Raw genomic sequence first — 25,067 nt, forward strand, 5'->3', positions numbered from 1 at the left:
GCCCAGCACCAGCCTTGCTGTCTTCCTGGCTCCTTTGACCTTTATCTTCCCAGAGCCAGCTCTGGATGATCAGCCTGTGTGGCCTGGAGCCCCCCTACCCCCAGGGAGACTCCCTTCTCCTTTGGCAGCAGTGGGCCCCTCCACTTCAGCTAGAGGGCACAAACTATTGGCATGGTATCCCTCTAGGTGGAGAGAGGAAATGGGGCCAGGTCCCACTGCGGCCTTGGGGTCCACTGCAATGACCACCCGACAGCAACAGGGGGCGACAAGAGGCAGAAATAGAAAAGGTTCCTCCAGGCTGGCCCGTCCTGACCTGCCCCTGCAGATGCCCAAGGGGTGGGTGGGTGGGGGAAACCAGGTTTAAATGGAAGAAGCAGAAAATGAGGGAAAGTGGGGTGCTTGGAGGGGGCAGGGAATGACCCCAGCCTCTTCTTCCTGTCTGCGAGAAGCTGGGGGCAGACCCACTCCCGTGGGTCTCCTCCCCTCCCCAGGAGGCCCAAGAACCTGCCTGGGCAGTATCTTGAATGGGGGAATTGTCTGGACGGCCTGCCCTGGGACCCACTCACGTGGGAGCCCCTCCAAACCTCCTCCCGCTCGGCCAGTGCCAGCTTTCCCAGGAAACCAACCCCAGTTGTCAACATCTGGCCTACATCTGTCTCCATCTGACTGGACCCTTGCCCCCCTCCATCTACATTCTCTTCTCCTCCCATGGGGAGGCAGGGCAGGGCTTCTGAGCTTAAAGCTTGTTCCCCCCACAGCACCCGTCAGGGTGAGGGAACCAGGCAGGGGGAAGGGGGAGCCCCACCCCGGAGGTGCCCGGGGCTCTTGGCAGAGCCAGCAGAAGCTGTTAGCAGCTGCTGCCAATGAGTCACCTCCGAAGGCCCCCACCCCAAACACACCCTGGGGTTGAGATCGGAGCATCCAGCCCCCCCCACCCCCAACCCCCCTGTGGGCCCTGAGCCATTGGACCCTCTGCTCGGCAGAAATGTAGTCCAGAGCTGGGATGTGTCCCATTTCCTTTTATTTATAACAAAAAAAGTTTCTTTTTTAAATATAATTTAAGAGTCCCTCCAAGCACTGGTATCTGCCTTGGGTTTCCTCCCCCCTCCCCCCACTCCTTCATGGATGTAGCTTGGGGAGGGGGTACATGAGGGACCCAGGCATTGTTCTGGAAACAGACACACGGATGGGTCCCTGTTCCAAACTCGGGCAGAGGAGGAGACAGAACAGGTGCCCTCCAACACAACAGACATTAGGACAAGGGTGGTAGAAAAAGAGGGTTGTTAAAAGGGGAGGGAGGGGAAAAAAATAAGACCAAAAACAAAACAAAATATATATCTCTCTCTATATATATAAAATTCAGAACCTTCAATATGAAGGCAGCAGATGGGGAGGGGCATTTACAGGGGGAAATGATTGCGTTGGGTGGCAGGGACATCAAAACCCAGCGATTGATGAGTCACTGAGCCTCAACACCTTTCTCGCCTCCTGGGACGGAGCCACAGGCGAGCTGGCAGGCTGGCCACCCTCTCTTTGGTCTGCAGGGGCATGCCCATTGTGTGGGGGGAGCACCCTCTGGAGAGGGTGGGAGACTATGGGCGCCTCCACACCCTCTGCTCATGCCCACTCTTGGGTCTGAGGTTCCCCACACTGCTTTCCCATGGCACAAACCCCAAATCCTGTCTGTCTCTCCCAATTGCCAACTCCCCACCCCCATGGGTTCAAAGTGCAATCAACAGAGCGCAGGGATGAGGGCCTCTGTGTGCCCATGTGATTTGCCCCAGGAAGAAGGGGCGACCGTGTCATCCCCAGGGAGGTCAATACTGGGGGGCTGGTCCTTCTGACCCGCTGGGGGCTCCAGGCTTGGCTTGGGACTTCATGTGCTGGACACTGGCCAGGATTTTCTTCTGGTGTCCTGCCAGAGTGACCCCAATTCTGAGCAGGTCCCTATGGAAGAACAGAGGGCTCCATAAGCCACAAGGCTCCTAGGGCTGCCATTTTACTTTCTGTAGGTACTGAAGCTTGAACTCTGAGCCTGGGCACTGTCTCTTAGCTATTTTGCTCAAGGCTGGATCTACCACTTGAGCCACATCTCCACTTGCAGCTAATTTTTAGTGGTTAAGTGGAGACAAGAGTCTCATGAACTGTCTTGCCCAGGTTGGCTTTGAAGCTTGATGCTGATCTCAGCCTCCCCAAATAGCTAGTATTACAGGTGTGAGCCACCAGCACTTGGCTAGGGCTGCCATTCTTGCTCAGTTCCAGACTGCAATTGAACCAATCAGGATGGCCAGTGGGGGAGAGAGGGAATAATGTCAGTAGTTGCTGGGCAGTTTCTGGAGGATTTTGATGGGCAGGTGCTGTAGGGTGGGCAGAGCTCCAGAGAGCTGGGGGCAGCAGACTACAAAGCGGGGCAGTCCTGGAGGGGAAAGGCTCAAGGGGTCTGCACCAAGGAGGTGAGGCAGCAGGAAGTGGGATAGAGGAAGGAAAAAGCACAAAATACTGTGGAGGGAGAAAGGAAAGGAAGGAAAAGGAGAGAGAGGGGATCGGGTGGAGAGGAAGGGGAGGTCCCTGGAGTAGGGACAGGACAAGTCCCATTGCCAAGAATCCCTTGTGTGTAGATTTGTATCCCTTCTGCTATTACTCAAACCTAGGGCCAGGGGAAGGCCTTGGAAGAAAAATGGAAAGGCAGGAAAGAACAGTGACATGGGAGGCGATGGGATCATAAAACCATTTAGCACCGAAGCTAGGAAGGATCTCCAAAACTCAGGCCCAGCCTCTCCTTTTATGGGTGTGAAAACAGGACGGGAGTGGACATGTTAATGTGAGCGCGCTGGGCCTGGAATGTAGATAGATGTACAAAGATAGATACAGAGAAAGGACATGAAAGAGGGGGGGTCACCCGGGGCTGGGAAGGCTCTGGGAGCTGAGGTGGGTACCGCCATCAGGAAGGGTCCCTTTGATTCTTTGCTCCAGCAGTTATTTTTATTTTCTACATGCATATTAGAGCTTGAACTCAGGGCTTCACCACTTACTGGGCTTTTTTGTGTTCAAGGCTGGTGCTCTTATCACTTGAACCACAACACCACTTCTAGTTTTTTGCTTGCTAACTGTAGATGAAGAGTCTCTCTCTTGGATTTGGCCTTGAATTGCAATCCTCAGATCTCAGCCTCCTAAGTACTAGGATTGTAGGCGTGAGCCAGCAACACCAGCTCAGCAGCTATTATTGCTTGGGAGGCTGCTCTTGGTATGGTATGGAATAACTTCTTGAACACTGCCTCACTGAGGTAATGGCTGACCCTGGAGGGTGATTCCCCGAAACCCCAGGACCCACCCGCTCTCAGGGCTGCTGCTTCACTTACTCAGCAGAGATCTGGCTGACGAGCTCAAAGGAGCCAAACCCGGCTGCTACAAAGCTTTCTTCGTATCTTCCCATCTTGATGGCTCGAAGCCACTCACCCACAGACCCAAAGGCAGAGTAGTGAGGCTGCCGCTGGTCCAGGAGGGGGTGCGATGCCCTAGGGGTGGGGGGAAAGAATGGGGAAGGATGCTGAGTTCCAGGCCTGGTCAGGGGAAGGACAGCTCAGCCTTGCAAAGAAACATCCTCTCATCCACTTCCAAAGACACATGGACCCTTCTTGGCCAGTGGGGATGTGGGGAGGGGGGGGGGAGCGGTGTCTGGGTGATGAGAGAAGAAAGGGAGAAAAGGGGCCTGGTCTCTGGGCTCCTCACCCGCCATTCTCCCGGGCCACAATTTTGAGGCTGGCAGGATTGCGGATCATCTTGTCCAGGGCACTGACCACCTGGGGGAAGCGCGGCCGGGCGTTCCGATCTTTCTGCCAGCAGTCCAACATGAGCTGGTGCAGGGCAGTGGGGCAGTCTGGGGGTGGGGGCAGCCGGTAGTCCTGCTCGATGGCATTGATCACCTGAAAGCACCGGGAAGAGCTGGATGAGACTACAAAGCGGGGCAGTCGGAGGGGAAAGGCTCAAGGGGTCTGTACCAATAATGGCATGGGGGAGTCACAGGCCTCCAGAATCACATATCTGAGAATCCTTTTTGTGCCAGTCATGGGGCTTGAACTCAGGGCCTGGACACTGTCCCTGAGCTTCTGTGTTCAAGGTGAGTGTTCAACTAATTCAACTACCACTCCCACTTCCAGTTTTTGTTTTGTTTTGTTTTTTGCCAGTCCTGGGGCTTGATCTCCGGGCCTGAGCACTGTCCCTGGCTTTTTGCTCAAGGCTAGCACTCTACCACTTGAGCCACGGCACCACTTCTGGCTTTTTTCTATATATGTGGTGCTGAGGAATTGAACCTGGGGCTTCATGTACACGAGGCAAGCACTTTACCAATAGGCCATATTCCCAGCCCCCAGTTTCAGTTTTTGGTGGCTAATTGGAGATAAGAGTCTTGTGAACTTCTCTGCTTGGGCTGGCTTTGAACTCCAATCCTCACATCACTGCCTCCTGAGTAGCTAGGATTATAGGTGTGTTCCACTGTGTCAGGCTTGGGAGTCCTGTTGGCTGTTCCAAGGCTGGACATCCCAGCCACGATCTGGCCACAGTCTGGAATGTAAAATCCTGTGACCTCCGTCCTTCATCCTCCTCCATCCTTCATCCTCCTCAGTCCTAACTATGCTGTGCCAGATGCCATATGAAGATGGCTGCTGCTTCTCAGCTAGGGACCGGTGGCTCACACCTTTAATTCTAACAACTCAGGAGGCTGAGATCTGAGAACCCCAGTTCTAAGAAGCCAGCCAGATGCAAAAAGTCCATGAGCCTCTTCATCTCCAATGCACCAGCAAAAAGCTGGAAATGGAAGTGTGGCTCAAGTGAGTCGAGTACCAGCCTTAAGTGAAAAAGTCAAAAGCAAGAGAGTGAGGCCTAAGTTCCAGCCTCAGTACTGGCATGCGCGCATGCGTGCGCGCGCACACACACACACACAGACAGAAAGATCCCCCCTTCTTGTGACATGCTCAACTATCCTGAGGACTTGGGAAGCCCACCCCTCACCCCGTACCACAGGGGAGAAAAGCCCCAAGAAGCCACAGAGCCCAGGACACACTTACATCCTGATTGCTCATGTCCCAATATGGCCGCTCCCCAAAAGACATCACTTCCCACATCACAATCCCGTAGCTCCAGGCGTCGCTGGCGGATGTGAACTTGCGGAAGGCTATTGCCTCCGGGGCTGTCCATCGGATGGGGATCTTTCCTCCCTGTGTGGGAAGCAGAGGAGGAAATGGACGCCAGCACACTGGCCCTTGCTGGAGACTTTGGTCTGTTCTCCCTAACCTGTGTTTCCTTCCTTTCTGGGACTCCAGCTCTCCTTCCCCAGCTCTTGTTCTTTTTCAACATGCCAGAAGTCTGTTCTCCATCAGCCTGAACCTGTGTCCTCTCCCTGGACCAGGCCTCCCAGTCACCCCTCAGCCTCCTTCCTCCTCCACCGCTTTGCAAGGACCGGGCCGCACCAGAGAGCTGGTGTAGGTGGGATCCGAAGAGTTCTCCTCCAGGAACCGAGAGAGCCCGAAGTCAGACACCTTGCAGACCAGGTTGCTGTTGACCAAGATGTTCCGGGCTGCCAGGTCTCGGTGGACGTAGCTCATCTCGGCCAGGTAGCGCATGCCTGAGGCAATGCCCCGAAGCATGCCCACCAGCTGGATGACCGTGAACTGCCCATCGTTCAGCTGCAGGGAAAAGGGAGAGGGGCTGTTCAGGACCCCACCACCTGCCCACCGCAGCCTTGCCTTCCCTTCCGAGTGCTGCCCCTGCCTGTTCTCAGCTCACCTGCAAGGAAGGCTGCCAAGCCCTTGCTTGTGCACGAGTGTGCAAGTGGGCATGCGTGCCACTACTAGGGCTTGACCCAGGGTCTCAATGGTTTTGTTGTGCCCGTCATGGGGCTGGGGCTTCAACTCAAGGCCTGGGTGTTATTCTTTGTTTGTTTGTTTGTTTTGGCCAGTCCTGGGGCTTGGACTCAGGGCCTGAGCACTGTCCCTGGCTTCTTTTTGCTCAAGGCTAGCACTCTGCCACTTGAGCCACAGCGCCACTTCTGGCCGTTTTCTGTATATGTGGTGCTGGGGAATTGAACCCAGGGCCTCATGTATACGAGGCAAGCACTCTTGCCACTAGGCCATATCCCCAGCCCCTGGGTGCTATTCTTGAGCTTTTTTTTTTTTTTCTTGGTCGGTCCTAAGGTTTGAACTCAGGACCTGGGCAGTGTTCCTGATAGTCTTTGTGCTGAAGCCTAGCGCTCTACTACTTAAGCCACAGTGCCACTGCCAGCCTTTTCTGTGTATGTGGTGCTGAGGAATGGAATCCAGGGCTTCATGCATGCAAGGCAAGCACTCAGCTGCTAAGCCACATTCTCAACTCCACTTCTGGCTTTTTCTGAGTAGTTTCTTGGAGATAAGAGTTTCACAGGCTTCTCTGCCCTGGCTGGCTCTGAACCATGATCTTCAGATCTCAGTCTCCTGAGTAGCTAGGATGACAAGGCGGGAGCCACCAGGTGCCCCAAATTTCCTTCCTTTTTGTGTGTGTGTTTGTTTTCCAGTTCTGGGGCTTGAACTCAGGGTCTGAGCACTGTCCCTGGCTTCTTTTTGCTCAAGGCTAGCACTCAACCACTTGAGCCACAGTACCACTTCTGGCCGTTTTCTATATGTGGTGCTGAGGAATCGAACCCAGGGCTTCATGTATAGGAGGCGAGCACTCTTGCCACTAGGCCATATTCCCAGTCCCAGTTTCCTTCCTTTTTGAGACCTGTTCTCACTGTGTGGTCCAGCCTGGCCTGGAACTGGGCTTCTCCCGCCCCAGCCTGCTGGGGTCACAGGGGTGCACTGCCATGCCCTGTGGAACATGTAGGGGCTGCCAGCAGAGTGCGGCTGAACTCAGCCCCATTGGAGGCCTCACCCGCAGGAAGGAGTCCAGGGCTCCGTTCTCCATGAACTCCGTGAGGATCATGACCGGCACGCTGTTGGTGACCACACCCTCCAGGCGAATAATGTTGGGGTGCTCAAACTGGCCCATGATGGAGGCCTCGCTCAGGAACTCTCGCCGCTGGCGCTCTGTGTAGCCGCCCTTGAGGGTCTTGATGGCCACGCAGCTCTCCTTCTTTCCGGGGGCCTTCAGCCGCCCCCGGCACACCTCTCCAAACTCACCTGCCACCAAGAGGGTCAGGTCAAGGGTGGCTCTCTACCACCCCATGGCGCCCCAGCTCCCGGGCTGAGGCATTCCTGGGGGTCCCCAACTTCCCAGCCTTACCTGCGCCGATCACCTCCTCAATCTTGACATAGGACACGTCGATCTCTTTGGCAAATTCCCTCACTGCCTCATTAGGGTCTTCGTAAGTGAAGGGGTCAATGTAGACCTTCGTACCTAAGCAGTCACCGGGCCCCTGTGAGCTGCCAAGAACCATCCAGCCTCCAGCCCAGCTCCCATTTGCCCTCAGGTCCCCTGCCTACCGTGCCCAATGAGATACTGTCCATGCTTGTCCGAGTATTCCACCTCCCTCTCGCTGCTGTGCTTCCTGCAGCCAAAGGGAAAGAATCAAAAGAGATCGATAAACCCAGGGCTGGGCCCGGCGGCACACGCCTGTCACCCCAGCTAAGCGGGAGGCTGAGATCTGAGAGTCTTGGTCCAAAGCCAGCCTGGGGCAGGAAAGTCTGAGATTCTCACGTCCAATTAACTGATTATCAAAGAGCTGCAAGTGCGGCTGCAGCTCGAGTGGTAGAGCACCAGCTTTGAGCAACAAAGCTCATGGACAGCACGCAGGCCTTGAGTTCAAGTTCTAAGACTGGCGTGTGTGCGTGCACACACACATACACACATGCAAACACACACACGTAAACTGAGTCATGTGTCTCTGACTGGAGAAGAGGATAGTGGAAATGGCAAGAGGGCAGGCAGCATGTATACGGGAGGGCTTTTCCAGAAGCCTCTGCCCGTGGCCATGCACACAGGGCCTCCATCGCCCTCAGGGCTCCCCGAGTCCTTACCTGAGGCACAGCACGGCGATCACCACCACCACCAGCAGCAGCACCACACCCACGACCGCCGTGCCTGCAATCAGGGCCAGCTGCTCCCGCCAGCTCTCACTCTCTGCGGGAGAAGCAGCTGCTGGTGAGCTGACCACAGCCTCTGCAGCCTGGGCCCCAACCCACCGTGATGGCAGCAGGAAGTGCAGGTGGGTTCCAGACTGTTCTGCACTCCCCCAGGAGAGACCTTCCTGCCAAAACACTTTGATCTCACTGTGGTAGGAAAAGGCTCCTTTGCCAGGTCCCCGTGGTTCACGCCTGTCATCCTAGCCACTCAGCAGGCTGAGCTCTGAGGCTCTGGCTTTGAAGCCAGCCTACGAAGGCAAATCCGGGAGACACTAAGCTCTAATTCGCTGGCAAAAGGCCAGAAAGTGGAGGTGTGGCTTAGGGGCTTTAAGCAGGAGGTCCTGAGTTCAATCTCCAGCACTACTACTATGCACCAAGAATTCAGAATGAAAGAATTCATTCATCCGCAGACAAATGAATGAAGAAAGAAATGTGCTAGAGTCATACAACAGATAATTACTTGGCTATAAAAAGGAATGAAGCGTTGGAACATGCTAGAACATGAGCCTTACAGACATTATGCTCAGAGGGGAAGATATTCCACTTCTGGCCAGACACTGACAGCTTATGCCTATAATCCTAGCTACTTAGCATGCTGTCACCCAGAGGATGGAAGTTCAAAGCCAGCTTGGGCAGAGATTTCTGCAAGACTTCATCTCCAATGAAGCAGCAAAAGAGCAGGCTGAGCTGCACTCAGTGGCTCACACTGGCAATCCTAGCTACTCAGAAGGCTGAGATCTGAGGGCTGAGGTTCAGTTAACCCAGGTAGGAAAGTCTGGGAGACTTTTTTTTTTTTTTTTTTTGGTCAGTCTTGGGGCTTGAACTCAGGGCCTAAATGCTGTCCCTGAGCTTTTTTTTGCTCAAGACTAGCACTCTATCACTTTGAGCCACAGCTCCACTTCTGGCTTTCTGATGTCCACTGGAGGTAAGAGTCTCACAGACTTTCGTGATCCTCAGATTTCAGTCTCCTAGTAGCCAGGATTACAGGTGGGAGCCACCAGAGCCAGGCTCTGTGAGAATATCATCCCCAATTAGCCACCAAAAAGCCCTAAGTGAAGCTGTGGCATGAATGGTAGAGTGCCAACCTTGAGTAAAAACTGGTCAGGGACCAGTACCCAAACCCTGAGTTTAAGCCCCATTACTGGCATTCACCCCACCACCCCCAAACGGGAATGAGAATATGACTTTTGGAGGTACCTCAGAGGCAGAGGTAAGGCCTCCCACCTGGTGGGAGTGGCACCGCCAGACTTTCCCACTGCCCACACTTACCGTCCAGCTGGGTCTGACTATGGTGCTCTAGGCCAAAGGGGCCGTAGCCAGCTTCGGAGCGCGCCCGCACCTGGACCAGGTAGCTGGCACCATGCTTCAACCCTCGGAGCTCTGCGCGGTTCTCTGATGTCTTCAGGAACCGCACACTGCTGGGACCCTCTGCACCCTGTCCCAGAAAGAAGGGGATCAGCTGGAAGTCACAAGCCCCTCGCCCCCCAGTTTCTTACTGCTCTTCCTGTCTCCCCCGGTCCTCCACACTGCTACCTTGACATCGTAGGCTCCTATGACACCACTTGGGTGGATTCTGCATTCATTACAATGTTGAATTGTTTTATAACTATTTTACAGGTGATATCAAGGCTCAGAGGCCAAGGGGCTGGCTCAAGGCCACATGGCACACACGTGACCCACCAGAAATTCAAATACTGGTCATATGCCTGCAGTTCAGAGCCAGGGCCCACCCCACTGCCACCGCTAGGGTTGGGCCCGGTCTCACCTTCTCATGGTACTTGACTTCATAATCCAATACAGCTCCGCTGGGTGCTCGGGGAACAGCCCAGGCCAGGCTCAGGCTGCTGGGGGAGGACCGGGTCACACGGATGTCAGATACTGCAGGTGGCACTGTGAGAAAAGACACACCGGGGCTTACTGCTCAGTCTAGTCCTCACTTTTCCCAACTCTTCCTCTTTTGTCTTTTGGTTGCACCGGAGCTTGAAATCAGGGCCTTCCACTTGGTCCTGGAGCTCACCACTGGAGCCACACCCCCTGCCCAGCTTTACACTGGTTAACTGTGAGATGGAGTCTGTTACAGACTTTTCTGCCTGGGCTGGCTTTCCACTGCAATCCTCCAGATCACGGCCTTCTTGGGGCTGGGAATGTGGCTTAGAGGTGGAGTGCTTGCCTAGCATGCATGAAGCCTGGGGTTCGATTCCTCAGCACCACATAAACAGAAAAAGCCCTAAGTGGTAGAGTGCTAGCCTTGAGCAAAAGGAAGCCAGGGGCAGTGCTCAGGCCCTGAGCTTAAGCCCCAGCACTGGCAAACAAAAACAGCCTCCTCAGTAGCTAGGATGATAGTTATGAATCATCTGTGACCCAACTCCTTTTGACTCTCTGCCCCTAGGCTATCCTGTCCTTTAACTCTCACCTCTCTATCCTTCTTGTGGATGGACTCCACTTCTCAGTGCTCCTGGTTTCCCTTCAGATTCTCAGTCTATCCACAATATTTATTATTTCCCCCCTCCCTTTGGTGGTACTGAGGATTGAACTCAATAACTCGTGCTTTGCTAGGCAGGTAGTCTAACATTTGAGCCACGCCCCTGGGAGCCTGACCACGCCCCACAACCAGAGCCACACCCAAGGGGCGGGGCCAATGCCCAGCACCCGAGCCACGCCCACCCCAGCGCAGTGGCCATGCCCATAGCCGCCCTGCCGCCCGGCCCCCTTGGGCTCCCCTGGTCCCCCACAGGCACCCCAGCCTCACCCTCCCGGTCCGTGGTGACATTGACGGCCTCAAAGGGCACAGGCCCCGAGGCTAAGGAAGACACTCCATTCAGGGCGGAGACCTCAAAGGTGTAGGTGAAATCGGGGCGCAGCCCTCGAACAGCCACCCAGGGCTCCATCAGGTTCCGGGGACCGGGGTCGAAGGTCAGGTCTCCCCCGCAGGGCAGGCAGGAGCCCCCCGGGCGGCACTCCTGGCAGCGCAGGGCGTAGGTGAGGTCGTCCCGGCCCCCGGACTCCAGGGGCGCGCTCCATTCCAGGCGCAGGTGCGAGCCGTTCAGGTGCGGGACCACGCTCCGGGGTGCGGAGGGCGGGGCTGCGGGGAAAGGGGGTCAGCCTGGGGCGGAGGGGGGGGCTGCGCCGGGTCCACCCCCGGGGGTCCAGGTCCCCCCCGCCCGCCCGCCCGTCCCCCAGGCACGGCGCTTACTGGTGCAGGCGGCGCTGCGTGAATCCGCGCGGGTCCGGTAGTAGCCATTCCGGCACTGGCAGAAGGCCGACCCGATGGTGTTCGTGTGGCTGTTGGCGGGGCACGGCTGGCAGGACCCCTCTCCGGACTGGGGCTTGAAGGTGCCCTGGCCACAGGCTGAGGGAGAGGAGGGGAGAGAACGTGCACACTCGGTCAGCCAAACCACACCTGGGCAGGGCGCTGTCATCACACCTGTCACCCTAGCTACTCAGGAGGCTGAGATCCGAGGTCTCCGTTCAGAGCTAGGAAGCCAGCCCTGGCAGAATTCCCTGGCCTAATGCCAATCAACCAGCACAATGGCCAGAAGTAGAGCTGTGGCTCAAGTGGTAGAGAGCCAGCCAGAGTGGAAAAACCTAGTTAAGTTCCTGAAGTCCCAGTACCAGCTCCCCCCACCTCCCCCCCCCAACACACACAGTACACACCCAGGTTGCATGCAGTGGTAAGATGGAAGAAGTGGTAAGCGGAAGTAGAAGATGGAAGTAAGTGGAAGTAGAAGAAAGTGGAAAAAGTTTCTGTGAAACCCCATCTGTGAGCATTCCGGTGCCAGTGGCTCATACCTGTAACCCTAGCTACTCAGAAGGTCAATATGAGGATTCACAGCTCAAAAGAGAAGTCTTTGAAACTCTGTCTCCAAATTACAAATGAACTAGCAACAGGTTGGGCTACAAGTGTTACTTAAATGATAGAATGCCTGCTTAGGAAGCAAGTCAATCAGCCCAGGCTTCAAATCTCAATATTAGGAAATAAAAATTAAAAGGGGGGGGGGATCTTCTTATCTTCTTTCCATGGTAGGTATTTTCTTTTTTCTTTTTACTTTTTGTTGGTCATGGGGCTTGAACTCACGGCCTTGGCACTGTCCCTGAGCTCTTTTGCTCAAGACTAGCTAGCATTCAACCCTTTGAGCTGAAAAGCCAATTCCAGTTTTCTGGTTGTTTATTGGAGAAAAGAGTCTCATGGACTTTCCTTCTCAGGCTGGCTTTGAACTGGGATCCCCAGATCTCAGCCTCCTGAGTAGCTAAGATGCAGGTATGAGCTACCAGCACTCAGCAATGGTAGGTATTTTCTATCTCTGACTTTGCTAGTCTAATGAAGCACCCTGATTAGAATAATAATTTTATACTTATACACAATGGAATACTACATAGCGATTAGGAATGGTGAAATATTGTTATTTGCAGGGAAATGGTCAGAACTCGAACAAATAATGTTGAGCGAGACAAGCCTAGAACACAGAAAACAAAGGGGCATGATCTTCCTGATATATGACCGTTAAGAAAGGGAGACAGAGAGACAGTAGAGACCAGGTCTGTGAAACCAAAAACTGCTTGTCAAATAGTACTCCCCACAGGATTGGGGCAGCAACCCAACAGTATGTAACTAAAACCAAACAATTACTCAACATATAAAGGTCAAAAATTGACCTCTTGGGGGAATACAATAGCTCAAAAGCTATGTATGTACGTTCATATAAGACTACTGTCGACATATTGTCTAATATCGACATTACATTTAAAGCCCTAGGCGAACTTTCTTGGGCGTGGCCATGTGGCTACTGTATATGTTCTTGATACATTGTATATTGTATATATGTCTACCTGACCTAGAGAAGGGATAGAAAAACAGGGCGTAAGATATCACAAGAAATGTACACACTGCGCTACTATGTAACTGTACCCTTTTTGCACAACACCTTGTCAAAAAAATTTGTGTTCAATTAATAAATTAAATTAATAAAAATTAAATTAATAAAAAAAGAATAATAATTTTAAATGCACACCACAAAATATGTAGGAATCGATTCCCAAGAAAATAAAATAAATACAAACACAATGATCAAAATGTTAAGAAAACAAATCTATAACTCAAGTAGCACTATGTGCGTGTCCCTGTGAACAAGATACAAGCTGGGAAAAGTGATACACTCCTGTAGTCCCAGCATTCCAGAGGCTAAGAGGCAAAGTGGATGGAGAGCTCCCGGCCAGTCTAGGTTACATGGTGAGACACTGTCTTGGACAATTCAAAACCAAACTAATTCAGAAGGCAACAACAAAAATATACAAAATACTAGAAAATTGAAAGTTTTTTTTTCTTGTGTGTTTATCTGTCTTTGGAGGGCTAAGTGGGGGACACAGAAATGGAGGGACAAAGGGTGAACAAATGTCGCAGTGGTACTCACTGGACAATATGTTAAAAATGAACTATACAACTTGTGGGCGGGGACAGGAGGGAAAAACTGGGAGAGATCCAAGGGAGGGGGTAACACTGTCCAAAAAGAAATGTACCCTTTACCTGACTTAGGTAACTGTAACCCCTCTGCACATCACCTTCATAGTAACAATAAAAAAGAAATAAAAATGTATAAATAAAAAATGCAGTGGCAGGTCTCATCATTTCTCTCTCTCTCTCTCTCTCTCTCTCTCTCTCTCTCTCTCTCTCTCTCTCTCTCTCTCTCTCTCTCTTTTTGCTATTCCTAGGGCTTGAACTCAGGGCCTGGGCACTGTTCCAGAGCCTCTTTTGCTCAAGGCTAGCATCCTACCACTTGAGCCACAGCACCACTTCTGGCTTTTTCTATTTATGTGGTGCTGAGGACTCAAACCCAAGGCTTCATGCATGCTAGGCAAGCACTCTACCACTAAGCCCCATTCCCAGCCCCTCATCAACTGATAGTAATAAAGTCATAATGAAGCTGGGCACTGGCAGCTCACGCCTGTCATCCTAGCTATTCAGGAGGCTGAGATGTGAGGATTACAGTTGAAAGCCAGCCCAAGTCTGAAAGTCTGGAAGACACATCTCCAATTAAACACTACAAAGCACGAAGTGGAGCTGTGGTTCAAATGGGAGAGAAAAAGCTCAGGGACAGCACCCAGGCCCTGAGTTCAAGCCCCACCACCAGCACAAACCCAATGGAAAGGAACTTAAGCCCTCACCTCTGCACTTTTTGTTGCCTTCGGTGGCCTCGAACCCAGGCACACACCAGCAGCCAGTGACGGGCTGCTCCGCCCACTGGCCGTCTTCCCGGCAGTAGAGGCTGGGGCTGGGGCCCGGAGCAGGAACGGCGTCCGGCACACAGCTGCCGGCCACGGGGACCACCAGCTCCCGGGGCACGGTTTCTGGGAAGCGGGTGAGGTTCATGGTCTTCTCAGAGCACTTCTTGTAGAAGAGGTGGAGGGAGAGCAGCGCCATGCAGGCGCCCTGGTCCTGGAAGGCCAGGTAGAAGCCGGCCTTGCTGAGCGGCCCGAGGCGCAGCGTCTTCACGTTCACCTTGCCCGTGGCCTCGGCCCCGGGGCGCTTTCGGGTCAGGTGCTCAGCCGCCACGGTGTCCACCTGGGGGCAGAGGGTGACAGGGTGACTCACTGGCCCTGTCCACCTTTCTCACGACTGGCGGGCTGAATGCCTTTGTCCCAACTCTTCCCTCAGGCAGGTTTCCTTCATTTGTTCCAGAACTTTCTCTCCACTTCACTTTTCCCAGTTACTTTCCTGATGCATCCTCCAAAGCTGCGCTATTAATCCTTACTGAGTGCATCCAGTGCATCATCCAGACTCCTGTCCCCTTCCAACCCCCACTCTCCTCTCCATTCAGACACCCAGAAAACGCCAGCCCCTCCCAGCCCCCCACTCTCCTCTCCATTCAGACACCCAGAGCCAAAGAGGAAGAAAGGGATGAGTCACGGTCACTAAGATGAGACAGACAAGCCGGGCAGGCACGATAGCACGTCTGTAAACCCAGCTACACAGGAGGCTGAGATGGGGAGGATGGAGGTTGGCAAGGCAGAGCAGCAAGGTTGGGGAGATTTTTATCTCCAAGTAAGCTCCGAAAACAAGAAAAAAACAAAAGTGGAGCTGTGGCTCAGAGTGCGAGAGAACCAGCCTTGTGGCTCAGGGACAGCGCCCAGGCCCTGAGCTCAAGCCTCTGGATGGGCACCAAAAAAAGAAAAAAAGGTGACAGAGAGAGAAACAAGGACCCGGAAGCAGGGAATCAGTCAAACTGATACAGGCAGCGCCTGGGAGGTGGAGCTGGGAGAGAAGGCACCAGGGGGCGCGTCCCGGAGCTGGGTACCTTGACGTAGGGGTTCTCCATCCAGGCTGGCGTGTGGGCCGTGGCCGTGTCCGCCTCGCTCTCATAATAGAACACGGTGAAGGTCTCCTTGCAGGAGCGGCCGGCTCTGGGCAGGGACAGGCACTCCAGCATGGTGAAGCGCAGCGTGGCGTACACGTGCACAGCGCCGCGCCGGGGCACCCAGCCCGTGCGCAGCCAGTGCGCCTGGCCCGGGGTGCGCTGCACGTCGCACACCTCGTACGTGCGGACGCTGTGCTGCTCCTCGTCCAGGCCGCTCAGCTCTTCCCACTGCGGCGAGAAAGGGGGTCAGGGTTACAGGCTCTGTGGCTCACGCCCCCATCATCCTAGCTGAGATCTGAGAAGCTGCTCAGGGTCTACCTAGGGAGAAAATTCCACGAGCGGGCTGGGAATATAGCCTAATGGTAGAGTGCTTGCCTTGTACACATGAAGCCCTGGGTTCGATTCCTCAGCACCACATATATAGAAAATGGCCAGAAGTGGCGCTGTGGCTCAAGTGGCAGAGTGCTAGCCTTGAGCAAAAAGAAGCCAGGGACAGTGCTCAGACCCTGAGTCCAAGCTCCAAGGCGGGCAAAAAGAAAAGAAAGAAAAGTCCATGAGCCGTGGAAAGTGATGCTGTGGCTCAAATGGCAGAGTGCCAGTCTTGAGTGAAAAAGCTAAGGGGCAGCACCCAGTACCTGAGTTCAAGCCCCAGTACTGGTACAAATGAAAGGGGGGGCAGGAAAGGAAGGAAGGAGAAGGGAAAGAAAAGAAGAAGAGAGGGAAGGGAAGGAAGGAAACCTGAGGAGGTGAGGGCGTTTGGGGGGAGCTGTGGGGACATCTGCTCAGGATGCCCCTTCCAGGGACAGAGCAGCCCCCCTCCCCCAGCTCTTACCTGTCCCTCCACCTGAGGGAATGTCACCCACTTCAGGTCTGCAGTTTCCAGTTTTGTGTTCAGCAGAGTTTCTGAGAGAGAGAGAGACAGAGGCCAGTCAGCCTCAACCTTGCCTGCAGGCCCAGCTCCCCAGCTGCGAGCTGGAGTCAGGGGACTGGAGGGGAGGGCGGGCCGGGGCCTGCCCTCTGCACCCCAACATGTGCATGCCTCTTGTTTGGAGTGCCATCCCCACCCTCAACAGCTGGCAGGCAGGGGACTGCCTCAGGTCACCCAGACCTGGGCCTCCCAGAGAGGCTGTGCCCTGGAGGAGGGAGGGAGCAGTTTATGGAGAGAAGACCCCCATTTGGGCTGAGAACTGAGGGCAGGGCCAGCATTCCCCACTGGGCTGTCCCCCTTCCACCCAGCTCCACACCTCCTCTGAGTTCCCACCCCTTTTCACACAGAAGGTTCCAACACCTGAGGCACAGCCCTCCCCCACGGGCACTGCCAGCCCGGGAAAAAGGAGGAAATGCTGGAGGCTGGGACCTGGACGCTAGGGTTCCCGCCCTGCCCCAGCAGAGGCCCCACATCTGGATTTGGTTAGGAGGAGGAACAGGGGAAGAGATTTTAGGAGGGGCATAGGGGAAGTGTGAACACACCTGGCTGGGCTCTGGCATCTGGGGGGGGGAGGGGAGGAGGAGGAGGGAGGGGGGAAGAGGAGGGTAAGGGGGGGACACAAGGGTTCTGGCAGAAAGGGATTAAGAGAAACTGCAGGAATGCCCCTTGGCAAAGGCGGGGGGGGGGGGGGGATCCCCTCAGAGGCCAGGACACCATGGGGGAGCAGGAGGAAAGGACCTGCCTGGGAGGAGCCTAGAGGGCCCCAAGGGACCCAGCTCCACACCTGGAACCTGCTCCCCCACCCCTACCCCCCTGGGGGGTTGCAGGGGAGAAGCTAAGCCCCCCACGTGGGTGTGGCAGCCTCTTCCTAGGGACCTGTGCACAGGGGTTTGGTGCTGGAGGGAACAAGAGGGCCCAAGGTGAGGCCGAGGCTCCCTCGGGTGACAGTAGAAGGCCCGGCACATTGGGGACAGGATGCCTGGAGTTCTGGGAAGGGGGAGAAGAGAGGCTGTGGTCTCCACCCTCCATTGTTCAAGCCTGGATGGCGTTTTCCTGTCTCCAATTTACAACACTGTCCTCCACACTCGGTGCTGGGCACAGCGGCACTCTCTCTTCCTCCAGCCTCAGACCTGCCAGCCTCCACCGTGCCTGGGATTTGTCAGTGCAGGAGCCTCTCTCACTTCTTTCTCCCCAGCTCTCTGTCCACTTCCATTTGTTTTTTCTGTCACTATCTCTCCCTCCTTCATTTTACATCTTCCAGGAGGTTTTGGATAAACTTATTTCTAAACCTCCGTCTCCTTGTCAGTAAAATGGGAGGTGAGAGCAACTGGAGGGAAAAGAATCCATAAAGCTAAGGAGGGATTAGGGCTTGGGAAACATGCAAGAATGAGCAATTTCCTCTTTACACCTTTCTCTCCCCCCCCCTTCCCCCATACACTTTGTCCCCAAGATTTTTCTGCCCGTAGGCTTCCTCTTCCCTTAGCCCCAGGCTCCCAAAACTCCCTCCAAAAATTCGGCCTTTGATCCCCAGTCCAGAGCAGTTCTGTCCAGCCTGGAAAAGAAGTCTTCCAATTGCCTTTGATTTCTCCTGGTCAGAAGCCCCCCTTCCCCCTCCCCCAGGCCTATCCCCAGAGACCCCTTTGATTCTAAGCAGTGAAGAGGGCTGGGGGGGGGGGGGGAGTTCATTGAAAGGAGATTATAGGGACAGCAAAGTGGAGAGGTTTATTGGACTCCTGGCTGCTCTTCTGGGGCACGGCGGCAGAAAAGACAGACTCAGAGATCTTGGAAAATAGAAAAAAAAAAAAAAAAAAAAAGGAAGAAAAAAAACACATAGAACCCTGGAGTGACTACGACATGGTAGTTGGGCAAAGTTACGGGTGAGCAGGGGACATGAACGAACAGTTGGTGCTGGTTAGTCGGGCTGGAGAGAAGCCACGGATTCGGGCAGAGCTGGGATCTAGATGGCATTTTTAAAAAGATGGGGTACAGCCTGGGGGAACCAGGGGAGAGGCTTGCCTGCAGAAGGGGAATGGGCCTGGGGAGCTTTTGGGGGTGTGGAATGAGACTGCAGAAGGGGGGGGCATCCCAAGGGGTGCAGACCCAGGTGGGGGTGCTGAGGAATCCACGGGCGGAGGCGGGGGGGGGGGGGTCGTCGTTAGGGCCTAGCACGAAGTTGTGCCTGGTCTGCAGTTTGCAGGTCTAGGAGCGTCGCCCCCTCCTGCTTAGCCTGAGGTGAGAAGTCGAGAAAAACTTTGGGGATCATCTTGGACCCCGAGATAGGAAAGGAAGGAAAGGCTGCCACGGGCGCCCGGCAAGGAGGAGTGAGAACGTGGGGTGCAGGGGTACAGGAACGTCCCGGGTCGGAGCCGACTCCAGCTCTTTCCCAAACAAAAGAAAACTCCACTCCCCGGCGGGCCGCCTCCTCCCCGCCCCCTCCGCGCTCGCACTACGGGTGCGCAGTGTTCGGGGTCTGGGCGCGGGGACCCCGATACCGAGCAGGTCGGCTCCTCCGCTCCCAGGCTCCACTCTGGGGGAAGTGTCCCGGGAACGGCGGGGTGCCCCCCGAGGACACTCACCTTCTAAAGCGGCAGCCAGCGAAGCCCAGCAGAGCAGCGCCCGCAGCTCCATGGCGCCTCCTCAAGCGGGTTGGATAAGATCCGAGTTTGGGGGGCCCTAGCCCCCCCAGGTCTGACCCTCCCCTGGGCGGGTGGGCGCAACGCCGCACCAGGGCCTCTCCGTCGGGGCCCTCGGTCAGCCGCGGCCCATGCGGAGGCGCCGGGCACCGGGCGGAGATGCCCAGGTGTGGCCCCGCGTCCCCGCTGCGCGCGCCGGAGGCCGAGTGCGGGGCGCCCCGGCGGTGGCGAGTGGCGCTGGGCGGGTGCGAGAGAGAGAGAGGGGAGGGTGTGTGGCCGGAGTTTGGGGGCCCTCCGGGGCCTGGGGGTCCCGCCCAGGTTGGCTGGGGTGGGCCGTCTGAGCGCGATCGCCCCCCACTCTCCCCGCCGTGCCTCCACTCGCGCCGCCGGCCGGGTGCGCTCCGTACGGGCGCGGAGGGTGGGAGCGGAGCCGGCCGGGACCCGGAGGGAGGGGGCCGGGGCGGGGGCGGGCGAGGGCGGCGCGGGGCCGCGGAGGGAGGGGCGCGCGGGGCGGGGCCGGCGGGGGGCGAGGCGAGCGCGCTGATTGGTCCGCTTCCTGATGAATAATTCACGAGGGGGCGGGGCCGGGCCGCGGTGGGAGCGCGCGGCGAAGTTGCCGAAAGTTTGGCGTTGGGGGAGGGGCGCGGAGCCCGGGGCCCGCCCCGACGTGCGCGGACGCCGTGCGTCCGACCCCGGATCTCGCGTGTCGTGCTCGTGGCCTGGGGAACCCCTCGGGACAGGCTTTAGCCCCGAAGCCACCCTGAAAGCGGACGGAAACACCCGGCCTCGCCGAGGGCCGCCCCGGTGCACGCGTGAATGCGCCCTGCGTGCACAAAGCCCGCTCTGCCCCGGCCGCGCGGGCTGGAGGCCCCGGTCCTGGGCGCGCCCGCTCCCACACACGCTGGTTGCTTCTCGGGGTTGCATTTAGTGCGGGGGATGGGGAGCGGTAGACCGAGGGGCGGACGCCCCTGGAGATGGAGCGTAGCGCGGGCCCCGCCGCGAACGCCCGCACGGGCGTCCCACCTTGTTAAGTGTTGGGGGGCCTCCGGGGCGCTCGACCTGCCAGTGAAAAATGAGCCCCGAGGGTGGGGCTCTGATTTGAGAGGAAAGTGAATACCGAAAAACCTGAACGCACGGGTAAATAAACGGTGGGCGTGCCCCGGGGTGGTGGTGGGGTGTCAGGGAGATGCACAAATCTCCGCACTCTCGCTTTCTTGGCACCCCCCCTCCCCCGCCCCCGTCCCTTCGCCAGTAACCGTGACCCAGGGGGCGGGGGCCGGGGCTGGGACGCTGTCTTTCCTGAGGCCGTTTCCTGTCTGGCTCCTGGGGGCCCTCGGGATGGCTGGGAGGGGCCTTCCTCTCATTACCACCCTCCCCATCCCCATCCATCAGTTTGCAGAGAGGTCCTGGAAAGTCACCTCCTGCCCCCCACTCCCTTCTACTTGGACCTATTGTAGAGGTGGCAGGCAGGGTGGGTGGCAGGGGGTGCCGCTGTGGGGGCCCCCTGAGGGCTGTTGGAAAGGCTGAGACTCAAGGTTAATTAAGGAGGCTCCTGTCTGGAGTTGTCCGGACACAGTGAAGGGAGGGTCTGGGACATCTGGGTCAGGGGGCTGCCAAGTACTCTAATCCCCTCGAGTGACTACAGGCCCTTCCGTGACCTCTTGTCCCCACGCACTTATCTTCCTGCCACCAGAGGTGCTCTCCACACCCCTGTCCTTCCTCGTGGCCCTGCCTCGGGCCTGCGCTGGGGTGGGGGGTCACGGAGGGCAGGAAACAGCCGTCCCGGCTGGAGCCAGGCAGACCGGCCAGGGCTGCCAGTCCCCTCCTTCTTCCCCATCAAGTCCCAGTCTCCCCTTCTCTTACTCAGTGTCACTGTTTGGCAAGTGCAAAGCCCTAAGTTCAAACCCCACTTATTGCTTAAAAAAAAAAAGGCTCACTGTCTCTCTCAGGGCTGTGTCCTTGACTCTTCAAGCAATGTTGCTGCAATTTTCCTGCTTAGTGGGAGCTCCTCTCTGCAGAAAGGAGCTGAAAGTCAGGCACTGGTGGCTCACACCTGTAATTCCAGCTACTCAGGAAGCTGAGATCTGAGCATCACAGGAGTTTGATTCCAGCCTGTGTAGAATGGTCTTCTAGACTCCATCTCCAATTAACCAGCAAAAATGCTGGACTGGAGGCATGACTCTGGTGGCAGAGCACCACCAAAAGCTCCAGACCTGAGTTCAAGCCTTAGCATGGACACACACACATACACACAAACACACACATACACAAGATTCATTGGGCACTGGTGGAGTCAGAGATCTGAGGTAACACTGCTCAAAAACAGCCTGGGCAGGAAAAGTCTATGAGAGGCTTATCTACAATTAACCACTGAAAAAAATGGATGTGGAGCTATGGCTGAAGTGGTTGAGCGCTAGCCTTGAGTAAAAGAGTTCAAGGACAGCTCCTAGGCCCTGAGTTCAAGCCCCAGGACCAACATTTAAAAAAAAAAAGGTTCGGGGGCTGGGAATATGGCCTAGTGGCAAGAGTGCTTGACTCGTATACATGAAGCCCTGGGTTCTATTCCCCAGCACCACATATATAGAAAATGGCCAGAAGTGGCGCTGTGGTTCAAGTGGCAGAGTGCTAGCCTTGAGCAAAGAGAAGCCAGGGACAGTGCTCAGGCCCTGAGTCCAAGGCCAAGGACTGGCAAAAAAAAAAGGTTCACAAGTCTGAATGGTGGAGAGATACTCATACACAAGGAAATACGTATGGTGGGCTGAGGTAGAGGCTGATGAGGTAGAGGATTGGCAAAGGTGAAATAGCTTTCTTGTCAGGCTGGCCCCTCAGCTTCAGGAAAGAAAAGGTTTTTGTTATTGTTGTTGTTGTTTGTTTTTGCCAGTCCTGGGGCTTGAACACAGGGCCTGAGCGCTGTCCCTGGCTTCCTTTTGCTCAAGGGTAGCACTCTACCACTTGAGCCACAGCACCACCTCTGGCTTTTTCTATATATGTGGTGTTGAGGAATCAAACCCAAGGCTCCGGTTGGGTTTTGTGTTTTTTTTTTTGGCCAGTCCTGGGCCTTGGACTCAGGGCCTGAGCACTGTCCCTGGCTTCTTCCCGCTCAAGGCTAGCACTCTGCCACTTGAGCCACAGCGCCGCTTCTGGCCGTTTTCTGTATATGTGGTGCTGGGGAATCGAACCTAGGGCCTCGTGTATCCGAGGCAGGCACTTTTGCCACTAGGCTATATCCCCAGCCCTTGTGTTTTTTTTTTTAAACTGTGTTTTCTTTTTTGGTCCTGGGGATTGAACCCAGGACGTTGCACTTGCTAGTCAAGCGCTTTGCCACTAAGCTATATCCCAGCGCCCCAGGGCTTCATATATACGAGGCAGGCATTCTACCACTAGACCATATTCCCAGCCCAAGGCTCTAGTTTTATAAACACCTACCTAGTGTCAGGCACTGGTGGCCCTTGCCTGAAATCATAGCTACTCAGGAAGCTGAGATCTGAGGATCAAGGTTCAAAGCCAGCCTGGCAGGAAACTCTGCAAGATTCTTATCTCCAATTATCTACCAGAAAATCAGAAGTGACACTGTCTCAAGTGGTGGAGTGCGTTAGCCTTGAACTAAAGAGCTCAGGGACAGTGCCCAGGCCCAGAGTTCAAGCCCCATGGTGGACAAAACACACACATACACACACGCACACACACGCACACACAAAATTCCCACCTTATTCCACATCTAGTCACATCCCTCAGTGCCAACCTATAGTCCAGCTTTCTACCTATACCAATAACAGAGTAAATGAACCCAAAAGTCTATTGAACAACTACTATGTTCCAAGTTGTCATTCCACTGCCTTTCAAGATTTGTTCTGATGCAGAATCTCAACTTGTAGCCTCACACTCCCGATCCTCCTGCCTCACAATCTCTTGAGTGCTGGGATTATAGGCATGTACCACCATGCTTAGCTGATGATTTGTAAAACATTGTTCTTGGCCCCCCAAAAAAAGTTCGGAGAGAAAAATCCTGTGATTTCCTCTTTCCATAGCAGAGGCACGTGAGACTTTTACTCTCATGTTGCTCTGACCAGTGGGTCTGAGGTCATTTCCTCCCCCCCTCAGATCACCCAAACCACTTTCCAGGCAAGCTTAGCATCTGTTGAGTTGCTTGGCCGAGTATGCATTCATGTCACTGCCTGAATACTGTCCTAGAGACCCAAATTAATCTCAAGCCCTCCTTTCTTTTGGTGCTGGTTACTGGGGCTTGAACTCTGGGCTTTTTTCCCCCTCAAGGTTGGGGCTCTACTACTTGAACCATAGCTCCATTTCTGGCTATTTGGTGATTCATTGAAGATAAAAGTCTCACAGACTTTTCCTGCCCAGACTGGCTTTGAACCTCCATCCTCACATCTGTCTCCTGAGTAGCTCAGATTATAGGCATCAGCTACCTCACCCTCCTTTTCTGCAGGATTGGGGCACTTGGAGCACTTTGCTGCACCCATATGGTAAATGTGAGGCTGGCTGTCACCCTTGCTCTCTGCTGGACACACCCCAGGCACAGCAGTTCCATTTCGTGGTGACTGTTTTGAGTAGTCTTGGAGTTAGGACTTTTTCCACAAATGCATTCAATAACAGGAAACACGTCTCCCTTTTCACTACAAATTGCTGAAATTCTCACTTCTCATAGTTCAGTTTCCCACCACCTGGCCTACCCAAGCCCGTCAGGTTCAAAGTTCAAGTTTACTTCAAAGCTCACTTGTGACTTCAGTGTCCCTTACATGCCTGGGCCCTTCCACCTTGCAGGTTAATGAATGCCATCCATTTAAACTGTTCTTAAAGTGAACGGCACTGCAAAAAAACCTGTAAAGGCCTGGAATCTAGGGCCAGGTGTGGTGGTGGTGGTGGTAGTGGTGGTATGTGCATGGAATCCCAGCATTTGGAAGGCTGAGGTAAGAGAACTGTAAGTTTGAGGCCAACTTGAGCTATATAGTTAAACTCTGCTGAAGAAAAGAATAAAATAAAATAAAAGACTGATGGGCAGAAAGAGAATGGAAGCAGAGGGAAGGGAATTGAAGGGTGAAATGGATTAGCTCTTACACAAAAACAATTTGGTAGAAAAATTAATATTACCAGAAATTGGTTGCAAAGCTGAAGTAATTTTTTTTTGGCCAGTCCCAAGGCTTGAATTCAGGGGCTAAGTGCCGTCTCTGAGCCTTTTCACTGGCTAGCACCACTTAAGCCACAGTTCCATTTCCAGTTTTTTGTCTGTTTGTTTTTGCTGGTTACTTGGAGATTAAAGGCTCATGAACTTTCCCGCTCAGGCTGGTTTTAAACTGGGATTCTCAGATCTCAGCCTCCTGAGTAGTTAGGGTTACAGGTATGAGCCACCAGCACCTGCATCTCTCAAAGACACTCTCTCTCTCTCTCTCTCTCTCTCTCTCTCTCTCTCTCTCTCTCTGTATGTATGTATTTTTTGGTGGTGGTCATGGGGCTTGAACTCAGGGGCTGAGCAGTGTCCCTGAGTTCTTTGCTGTTTTTGCTCAAGGCTACCACTCTACCACTTTAAGCCACAGTTCTACTTGTGGTTTTCTGGTGGTTCATTGGAGATAAGTCTCACAGACTTTCCTGCCAGGGCTCGCTTCAAATGGTGGTCCTCAGATCTTAGCCTCCTGAGTTGCTAGGAGGACAAAGGTGAGCCACCAGCACCCAGCCAAGGCTTTTTTTTTTATTTAAATTAGCATACACTAGTTAGACCAGGGAGGGTTTCTTGGAGACTTCCATGCACGTGTATAATCTACTCATTGTTCTCTCTTACTCCCCGGTCCCAAACCAATACAATTTCTTTCTCTTTTTTTTTCCTTTTCTTTCTTCCATGCTTGTATAAATAAGTTTAAGGGAATGTGGCTTAGTGGTAGAATGCTCACCTAACATTCATGAAGCCCTGGGTTCAATTCCTCAGCACCACAGACACAGCAAAAGTTGGAAGTGGGCACTGTGGTTCAAGTGGTATAGCGCTAGCCTTGAGCAAAAGAAGCTCAGGGACAGTGCCCAGGCTCTGAGTCCAAGCCCCAGGACTGGAAAAAACAAA

The 25,067-nt window shown here is 54.7% G+C and overlaps 1 protein-coding gene across 1 annotated transcript; it reads right to left on the reverse strand.

Annotated features, from left to right (window-relative positions):
* Positions 1-985: 985 nt before the first annotated feature.
* On the reverse strand, positions 986-19,407 carry Ephb4 (EPH receptor B4). The gene is made up of 17 exons (XM_048368424.1): positions 18,944-19,407; positions 16,272-16,342; positions 15,380-15,667; positions 14,250-14,646; positions 11,284-11,439; positions 10,840-11,172; positions 9,856-9,980; positions 9,360-9,525; positions 7,986-8,088; positions 7,452-7,516; positions 7,252-7,365; positions 6,901-7,148; positions 5,466-5,681; positions 5,064-5,213; positions 3,730-3,923; positions 3,360-3,515; positions 986-1,947 (listed from the first exon to the last, which is right to left on the reverse strand). Exons 1-17 carry the CDS (start codon positions 18,993-18,995, stop codon positions 1,818-1,820), a joined length of 2,964 nt encoding a protein of 987 aa, XP_048224381.1. The 5' UTR covers positions 18,996-19,407; the 3' UTR covers positions 986-1,817.
* Positions 19,408-25,067: the final 5,660 nt, after the last annotated feature.

Source organism: Perognathus longimembris, chromosome 1 (assembly GCF_023159225.1).
Source record: "Perognathus longimembris pacificus isolate PPM17 chromosome 1, ASM2315922v1, whole genome shotgun sequence".
In the NCBI taxonomy this organism is placed as follows: Eukaryota; Metazoa; Chordata; class Mammalia; order Rodentia; family Heteromyidae; genus Perognathus; species Perognathus longimembris.

Coding starts and splice junctions, on each gene's coding strand:
- Ephb4 (XM_048368424.1), bottom strand. CDS start 18,995: ATGGAGCTGCGGGCGCTGCTCTGCTGGGCTTCGCTGGCTGCCGCTTTA. Junction 9,981..10,839: donor TGTCACCACGGACCGGGAGG/GTGAGGCTGGGG, acceptor CTTTTCTCACAG/TGCCACCTGCAGTATCTGAC. Junction 7,366..7,451: donor ACAGTATCTCATTGGGCACG/GTAGGCAGGGGA, acceptor GTGACTGCTTAG/GTACGAAGGTCTACATTGAC.